This window comes from Ovis aries, chromosome 15 (assembly GCF_016772045.2).
Source record: "Ovis aries strain OAR_USU_Benz2616 breed Rambouillet chromosome 15, ARS-UI_Ramb_v3.0, whole genome shotgun sequence".
NCBI classification, from domain to species: domain Eukaryota; kingdom Metazoa; phylum Chordata; class Mammalia; order Artiodactyla; family Bovidae; genus Ovis; species Ovis aries.
The window spans coordinates 46394584-46404164 of NC_056068.1; the positions used below are offsets into that span (position 1 = coordinate 46394584).

The 9581-nt window shown below is 52.1% G+C and overlaps 1 protein-coding gene across 1 annotated transcript; it reads right to left on the reverse strand.

Annotated features, from left to right (window-relative positions):
• Nucleotides 1-271: 271 nt before the first annotated feature.
• SMPD1 (sphingomyelin phosphodiesterase 1) lies at nucleotides 272-4256 on the reverse strand. Its single transcript, NM_001166201.1, is given in 6 exon segments — nucleotides 272-681; nucleotides 824-969; nucleotides 1177-1253; nucleotides 1557-1728; nucleotides 2263-3035; nucleotides 3957-4256. Coding segments are annotated over 6 exon segments (1878 nt in total).
• Between the last annotated feature and the right edge of the window lie 5325 nt (nucleotides 4257-9581).

Here is a 9581-nt window from a genome sequence, read left to right on the forward strand (position 1 = left end):
GGCCTGGGGTGACAACTTCTGTCTGGTCTGCCCAGGTCAGTGCCAACTTAGACCTCTGCTCCATGGCCACAAAAGGACAGCAGCCTCAGAGCAGCCAACCCCCCTCCCATATTTTGCTAAACCAGCTCCAGGAAAGGAGGTCTTGTTTTCGAGGTGTGCATGGACCACCAGAGATGGGCCCTTCCACCAGACGTTCTTCTCACAGTGGCCCTCTGGAGTTTTCACGCCTTTCCTACGACAAGCTCTTTCCCACTTCTGGGCCCCAGGGGTGTCAGCACAGCAGTGGCCTTGACCACAGGCTCTGGACATTGGGGAGGCTTGCATCCGGCACCAGGTGGCGACACAGAGCAGGGCTGTCTGAGCGGGCGGAGAGCTGGGCACACAGGGTAGCGAGGCGGCAGGGTGTGCCGCAGGGCTCCGAGGGCGGGTGGCCCTTATGGTAGAGAAACCAGAAGGTCTGGAAAAGCTGTGTGTCCCTCCACATGCGGTACACCAGGTCGTGCCAGGCAGTGGGCAGCGCATTGGGCAGCCCATAGGTTTCCCGAGCCCTGTAGAGGAGGTGCCAGTGTGGCGTGGCTCCGGGCTCGTTCGCCTCCGTCAGGTTCAGGATGTAGGTCTCATGGTCCAGGACCACGTGAGAGCTCCCGGAATAGTTGCCGTCTATTTGGTAGACACGGTACCCTGCAAGGAGGGAGGGCTGGCTGGACACGGAGCGGGCAAGGCCACTCCAGCAGGGAGGGGCAGCTTATCCCCTGGCTTCGGCTCGCCTTCCTCTCTCTCAACCACCTCCTTCACCCCAACAGTTTGCTTCCGCCCCACTCACCAGGATTAAGGCCGATGTAGGTGGTGGCACTGGGCGCCAGGAAGGCTACAGACAGCGGCCGGCTGAGGGTCTCTTCGTCATAGAAGACCTCAAACTCATCCACGTGGGTGTGACCAAAGAACTGGCCGGCCAAGGTGTTCTCATACCTGGCCAGAAGACACGAGTCACATTCAGAAGGTTCCAGCGAAGGCAGAAGAGGATCCGAGGAGGACAGGGTGCTTTCTTTGTCCATCCAGTTCAAGGACGTAGCCTCCCCACCCCATGGGGGCAGTGGGGGATGCTGAGATGCCCAAGGGAATTTCTGACCCTTAGACTCGAAAACCACTCAGGCCTGTAACACATCTCCCTCCTACCTTTCCACAATTCTGTAGTAATTCCAGCTCCAGCTCTTCAGGCAGTGCCCTGGGGGAATGTGGCCAATTATGTGCACCTGTGGGGAGGGTTAAGGAAGGTTTTCAGAAGAGGGGTCCAGGTAGCACTAGCTAGGATGGCAGGTGTTCATGTCTTCAACAAGGGCTGGCATTCATGGCCAGAGAAGGGGAGCAAGTGAAAGGACTTTCTAAGAGTGACAGTTGAGCTGAATCCCCAGGGAACACTGTTGTGAGTGCAGAAAAATAGAGCTTCTCTGCCTACAAGTGCTCCAGCACCAGATAGGAGTCTGCTCAGGAAGGGCCTGTTCTTTCCTCCCACACCTGGCCCCTGCCCACGGGCTGAGCTCCCACCACCCTCTCACTTTGTCTCCCCGGTCCTCAGCGGCCTGAAGCTCCCCCACCAGCCACTGGAGCTGTCCAGCAGGGTCTGTGGAGTTGATCAAGAGCCAGAAGTTCTCACGGGAACAGAAATTCATGTTGAGAGAGATGAGGCGGAGGCCAGGGCGTGGGGAAAGGGCATAGAACCCCCCAATTCTGAAACAAAGTGAACACGGGTCAGCACGCATTCGGAGTCTTGGCCCTCTGTGCCTAGTCCTGTGCAAGGAACCTGTGTGAAGGAAAGAGGCACCCAGGATGATCCCTACCTTCATGCTCACATTCTGGCTGAAGGTCAGACAGCACTGACTAGAGGACCCACGGGACTGGAGAGTGGCTCAGAGGACTAGAGGCTCTAGGAGCTCAGAGGAGAGAGAAAGTGGGCTAGAACAGGAAGCAAAGGCCGTCCAGAGAGAAGAGAGCCCCGGCCTACCTAGGTGAGCTGGAAAAATTGGGATGTTAACGGGGGAAGGCGTCTTAGAGAGGGCCAACATGAGCAAACACAGTGCCACTAGCCCTGTGAAGGAGGGTGCCTGGAGATGAGGGTGAAGTGGAAAGTGAGGTCAGCCTGGGAGGGGAGTGAAGCGAGCTGAGGGCTCAGGCAGAGCACTCACGCGTAATGCCAGCTCCCCACTCCCTTCGCTCTCATCCACCTTTCTCCTCCCTCCTTGGGTTTCCGTGGGTCTCAAATACCTGAGGGTGCGAAGGGCTTCAGCCGGCAGCCAGGGTTCCCACGCCTCGGCCATCGCCTCGTAGAGCCAGTGGGAAGACTGGTTGCCCTTTATGAAGGGGGGAGGGAAGCCGTTGACGGGTGTGCTCTCGTGGTTGCCCACGGCAGGGTACACCGGCACGGGCCCCAAGAACTTCTTCACAAGGGCTGTGACGGTGGTCAGCGCCCGCAGCTGGTCCTGACGAGACTGCTGCCAGACGTTGTGAGCAGGGATGTCTCCTGTCCAGTACACCATATCAAAAGGGCCGGCGGGGCCCAGCCCACTCAACAGGCTCTCCAGGGTTCGCAGGGGCAGGTCACACTTGCTATACTCGCCCCAGTACCCAGCACCGGGCTGGGAGGCAGGCGGTGGGCCCGAATCCCGGCGGCAACACAGTGGGTTCTCACAGTTGGGGTCTGTGCCTTCCAGGTAGTCGTGATCCCAGTGCAAATCAGTGAGGAAGAGGACGCGGCTGACAGGGGAGCCTGGGGCTGGGGGCTTGGGCGGCTGGGGGGGCGGCTTTGGCACGGCCGGCAAAGAGATATTCCAAGAGGAGAAGATGTCCCAGTGCCCACAGGAAGAGCCCAGCAGCAGACCACAGGCCTCCGACGGGCTCAGCACTGAGCGTGTCCACACCTCCACCATGTCGTCCTCGAAGAGGTGGACAGCTGACTGGCACACGGCAGGCGGCGCGATCTTCAGCAGCATGCACAGCTTGATGGCCACGGAGCCCACCCAGGCCACACTGGCCTGATTCTGCCATGGGAAAACCAGTGGTGAGGAGTCAGAGACAGAGCTCAGGGACCAGGCCACCCTGGATATGAAAGACCCTTTGGGCTTCCATACCCACAGTGGGGCTGGGATAGACTCCACCATGGCAAAGAGATATTAGTTCACACCTGTCTCCCACAGACATTGCCCTGTGACTCAAGCAGCACCAGGCCAGTACTTCCTTTTAAGCTCAGTGGCAGTTCAGGCCTTTGCTGGCCCCGCTGACTTTCTTAGACACTGTCTGCTGAGTGCCCTGAAATTTGGACTGGGCAGAATGACAGACTGACCAGGATTTGGGGACACACGTGAGGATAGGGCCTTGATTCCCCGAGGAAACCTTCCACCCCGCCACCCTCCGACCACCCCCCCCCAACCAACCAGCGGTCATCATAACCCCATGAGGGACAGTCAAGGCACCCCCGACCCAACTAGTCCCACATCTCTGGATATTCCTTAATTCAGGTTCCCTTTTGGTTAGTAGCTAGCCCTAGCCATAGTGGTGCTAGGTGTAAGGTGGAGGGGATTCAGTCAGGCGCACCAAGCTGGGAGTCCTGCCCTCACCAGCTGTTGGCCCTCCTACAAGTGACTACGGCTCTGGGGCCTCTATTCATTTATAAAGCAGAGATAACAGTAATGAAGCCACCTAGCAGGCGACATTTAACCTGAGTAAAAGGGCTAGCGCAGTACCCAGCATTAAACTTGCACTGTTTCCTTACTTCACAAGCCACAGTGGACGAGTTGGTGGTGATGTGCAGCCAAAGAACAGCAAATTCAGCAAAGTCTTGTGGAAGACAGCCTCTCCATTAGGGATGCTCTTGGAAACCCCAGAGCTCCGGCCTTAGCCCCAGCCCCTACCCGCAGCTGCACCTTTCTGGCCTGTCTCCCAGCAGCCCCTGTAGCACTCACCCTCAGCCCGAAGTCGATGGCGGTGAATAGTCCTTTGCAGGTTGGGCAGGTGAGGTTCCACCAGCCAAAGGCCTCCTGGAGCTGGGGTGCTATGCGAATGAACTTGGCGGAATGGCCTTGGGCAGGAAGAGGATGGGCCTCCGCAGGGGACCAGAGGACCAGGGAGTTGGGCAGTGCCAGCGCAAGTGCCAAGCCCAACCACAGGAGCCTCAGACAGGGGGCCCCGGAGGACCTGTCCGATGCCTGCTCCCCGTCCGACCTGGGGCGGCCCTGGCCGGGAGACACTCCATGGCGGGGCATCGCCCAGCTTCCTAGACCAGGCTGGTTCGCCCGCCCGGCCCCTGCTGGTGTAGGCCTCAGTAGGCTCTCGGGATTCCAGGCGGTGCCAGGGACACCGATTACCCCCCGCGCAGTCGGCTGACTGCTCGGAGAAAAGCCACAAAGCAGCTCCGCCCCTTCCTCTTTCTGGGTTCCGCAGCAGCTGATCGCGGTGGCTGGAAGCCAGGGCGCAGCTAGGGAGGCGGAGCGGACGCGGAGTGGGCGGGGCGCGCCTGGGACCTGCCCAGACTCGCGCCCGAGATCTCACCCCCGCCTGGACTGCGGCTGGGGGCCGCTGTCGCCGCCCGGCCCTTGCTGACGCCCATCTAGTGTGGCTGGTGAGAGGCTTCTCCGAGGCCCCTTAGGCAACTCCTCTCACTCGAATTCCTGGAATAGCTAACTGCCAGGCCCACTGGGCTTTAAACTCGAAGCGGAGTGGGCAAGAGCTGGTGGTGGTGGCGGGGAGCGCAGCGAGGCAAGGATGCTTACACTGTGTCTGTTACTCTCCGCCCAGAAGGTGTCAAACCTCAATTTCCTATGTTCTGCCACTGGTCTCTGCACCCGTGAGTCGTCGCCCTGCCTTCAGTCGTGGTATCTCAGACTTCTGTTAGTGGAAGGGACCCTAGGCTTACCCATGCCTTCATTATGTTTGAGGAAACAGAGGCTCAGATGGTAAAGTGGCTAGTTGAGTTCAGTCGCTCAGTTGTGTCCAACTCATTTTCAGTAACATGGATGCATCTAGAGATTACATGAAGTAGCTCAGAAAGACACGACAACCTGTGACGAAGAACAGATTAAAGACCATACAGCCAGGAACATGAATTAGAACTTGGGTCTTCCACCTTCCTGTATCCTTGATGGTGAAAGCTATCATTTGTCGAGTGTTGTAGGATGTCCCAGGCACTGAAACAAGCATTTTATAATGACTAATCCTCAGTTCTAACAACAACTCTAAAAAGTTAGTACAATACTGTTATTATCTCCATTTTCCAGATGGGAAAACTGAGGCACAGGGTAGATAAGTGGCAGAATAGTGATTAAAACTGAACTGTATCTCAGTGCTTCTCCAGATCCACAGAACTATCAGGTTCCTGTCAGTTCTTCCCTTTGAGAAATTTTTCTTTAAAAAACAAAAGAATCCATTTATTTTTATATTTGGTTGTGCTGCTACTCTTTGATGTGATGCTCAGGCTCTAGGCCCACCAGCTTCAGTAGCTGCAGCACACAGATTCAGTAGTTTGGGCTCACGGACTCTAGAGAGTAGGCTCGGTAGTTGTGGCACTCCAGCCCAGTTGCTCTGCTGCACATGGAATCCTTCTGGACCAGGGATCGAACACATGTCCCCTGCATTAGTAGGTGGATTCCTATCCACTGTACCACCAGTGAAGTCTTAAGAATTTTTTTCCAAGTGACCCTTGCCTCCAATATCTATGAGCATCATATCAGAGTAATTATAGTATAATAGGAAATATATTTAGTTTTGTCTCCAGTTTCTGGCACAGAGCTCCTGAAATCTTTTGAATTTTCTGATAGGAGTGTCTTTTGTTATTTTTACAAGCCCCTTTCAATCACACCTAAATTTATGTTAATAGGTGAATTAAGGTGGGGCGCCTAAATAGCCTCAGGATGGGGCTGATCCCTGGGAAGAACTAGTGATCAGAGTGAGATGTTTTGGTCTCACTCTCAGTCTCCAGGTTGGGGAAGAGGGCTGGGGATTGAGCTCTATAAAAACTCTCAGAGTGCTTCTGGGTTGGTGAACAATCGAGGTGTTGAGAGGGTGGCATGCCTGCAGAGGGCATGGAAGCTCTGTGGCAGTCCGCCTCCCGTGCTTTGCCCTATGCGTCTCTTTCATTTGGCCATTCCTCAAATGTACCGTCAGTATTAATCAGAACGTGTAAGAAGGTGTGTTCCTGAGTTCTGGAAACTGTTCTAGCAAATTATCAAACTGAGTAGAGGGTCATAGAACCCTAGAATTCACAGCTGGTTGGTCATAAGTATAAGTGGCAATCTGAGACGTTTTGTAAGCAGGTAGGGAAGGGGGTCCCCAGAAGGAAAGAAGCAAATATAGCTTTCAGACATAAGAGAAGCCCTTTTAGGCCTAAGCCATTTTGTGGTCTAGTCTGACGCAGCATCTGCCCTTGGACAGTTCTTGTGCTGTGTGCTCCGTCGTGTCCAGCTGTTTGTGACCCCATGGACTGCAGTCCACCAGGCTCCTCTGTCCATGGGGATTCTCCAGGCAAGAATACGGGAGTGGATTGCCATTTCCTTCTCCAGGGGATCTTCTTGACCCAGGGATTGACTGCATGTCTCCTGCATTGACAGGCGGATTCTTAACCTGCTGAACCACCTGGGAAGCCTCCAATAAAGATCTTAAGGGAAAATAAAGAACAAGACTTTTCAAGAGAAGTAACCAAAGTAAGGGTAATAAATCAGTTGCAAAGACTCCCAGTTCTGTTTCAATGGTAAATGTTAGCCTGAAGCACTTACTTGAGAGCTGTTTTTCCGAATTTAAACCCTTTCTCTGAGTGAGTACCCAATTCCTAGATCAACTGGAACCTAAAGGATGCTGCTGCTGACTTTTTCTGACCCTTGGGACTTCAGTCAACTGAAGTTGGAACTCTGTCAAGTTCTGCTTCTATTCTCCGCAGAATTCTCCTGCTCAAGCCCCTTCTTGTATGTGTACGCATCCTTAGCTTAAAACTTCCCCAGTTTTGCTGTTTAGGGAGATACTACTTTGGGAATGATTCCTGATGTTCATCTTACTTGTTGCAAGTAATAACTTTTTTATTTCTCCTAATCTCTGTCTCCTTTGCATCTCTTGACTTGACACCCACAAAGAGCTGAACTGAGTTTTCTGGTAACATTGTGACTGGGTGTATTGCAGGAAGGGGAACTTCTTACAGGACCTGAGAGTGGGCTCTTGTCTAACACTCTGAAAAGAATTGTTGGAGGAAACACAGGTACTGACAAAGCAAGAAGGGGTGGGGAAGGGGTGGGAAGGGGTGCCTAGGTGGAGAGCAGCAGGATAAGGGAACGCAGGAGAACTGCTCTGCCACGTGGCCTGCCACCTCATGGTAATTGGCCAGGCATTCTCAGGGTCTTTCCTGGTGGCAAGTGCATCCCTCAGCCAAGATTGGTAGGACATTTGGACTGGAGTCTCTTTTCTCCCTTTGACCTTTCTTGAATTCTTCTAATTGGTGGTAGCTTGTTAGTTCTGCGCTCCTTACCAGGACCTCCTCTTAAGATAACTCACGCAAGTGGCTGCTATGTTGCCTGGCCAGGGCAGGTGGTTTCAGTCAGTGTTTCCTTAACGTCTGGAGTGGGGACAATCTTGTGGGACTGACCCGTTTAATTTGTGGGATCTGATCCTAACTCCAGGTAGATAGTATCATAATTTCGTTGAATTGTTGTAAAATTAGTTGGTGTTGGAGAATTGGTTGGTGTCAGAGAAAACTCTTCCAGAATTGGTGTCAGAAATACAATTTGCTAGCTTGGCCCTAACTCATGGAATCTTGTGATCCAGGAAGAGATAGAATGGAAGAGCAGGGGACAAGGAACCTTAGATTTCTGGGTGGCCACATAGTCACCCATGGTATGAAACAGCAGCTGTGCTATAGTCAATTACCAAAGGTAAATTTTACCAATAGAATTTAGAGATAGATCCAACTTCCTGGGGCATTGGTCACTAGAATCTCGAGGAAATGGAAACTAGTGAGAAAAAAGCAGACTACGCAATCTCTTGGTTATTGATATCTGTAGTAGCTAAAATGAAATAAGAGAGAGTGCTGGATTGGACCTTGATTGGCTTGAGCTTCGGCTACTAGCCCCAAAGCCACCAGCAAAGGGAAAATATTATGTGGGGACGACAGAGAGTAAGACTCTGGTCACCAAGAAGATAGTCTGTGTTGGGAGAAGACAAAAACCAAGAAACTACTAAAACCAGGGGATACAATGTGAAGGAATTGTTTTATTTTATAGATTAGTATCACAACTTCTTAAACAGCCTTCACTGAAATGCATTGTGAGAACGACTAATTTGGGGATAATATTTTTTTTAATGCTACAGAATGGAAGAGCATGTTTAGGTTGATACAGGACCTATAGCTTACTATGGAACAATCACCAGTGGTTATACATGATCCAGACGCACAGTAAGTTATTCTTAAGGAAATGGCCAGCCTGCTGGATTGGATAAAAGCCACTGTAAGGTCTGTTTACCCGGGTAAGGTTAACTATTCAGCAACGCCTATTAAATGTCACGTGGAACACTGCAGATAAAGAAGCTGATCTGCCTCACGTGCAGGCCATGAGGAATGGATTTCATGATGACCAGGATATTCACTCCCCTGTTCTTGAGTGACTTTGGCCTGTAGCAGCTTAAAGTGGGGTTTTGGTACCCAGCCAGAGACTGAGGTCGGGTCACAGTGGTAAGAGCACTGAATCCCAACCATTAGACCAGTGATCAGTGACAAGGCCCTGGCTCTTCAGCTTTGCAGAAAAGAATTCCCACAAAGATGGAAAGCAGTGAAACCAGTAAAGTATTTATTAGGGGGGAAAAAGTACAGTACATGAGGACAGACACATGGGAGGACTCGGAGAGAGACTCTGAGTTGCACCCTCGTGGCAGTTTGAATCATTGTTATGGGGCATTTCTTCTGGGTTTCCTTTGGCAGTCATTTTGATTTGACTGGTTCTGAGTCTGTATTTGGTTTACCTCAGGAGTCTCCCATATGTGCATGTTCACCTCTTAGCCAAGATGGATTCTAGTACAGACTTATGGGCATTTGACATCACTTACTATGAAGTGACGTCCCCTCCCTTTTTGACCTCCAAGGAGCCTTTCTGTGCATATGTAGTCGGGGAGGTCTCCTTGACTTCAAGAATGAGGAATATGTGGTCTTTTATCTCTTACCCGGGCAGGGCCCAGACTCCTCCATCATCCTGTTTACATGGAGTTTCTGTCCACAGAAGATAAGTTATTTAGCCAGCAGCCCATCCATGTCCTGCTTCACCCTGACTATGCCCAGTACCCAGGACACGGTAAATGCTATAGTTAAGCAGGCTCCTTTTGCGTGGACACCACGGTTGCATTGATGCCCCATGTACTTTACTGCTACAGAATCAATCACCAGTCCAAAAAATCTTATTTGATCTGTTATCTTCCCTTCTCATCCATCTTACAGATGCTAATAAAAACATTATATTAATTAACAAGAGAATGGGGAGATGTGGATGAGAAATCAAGGGGACTCATCCCAACAGGGTGGATATCTTTAGATGGTTATCAAGAAAGGGAGTTCAAGTAGC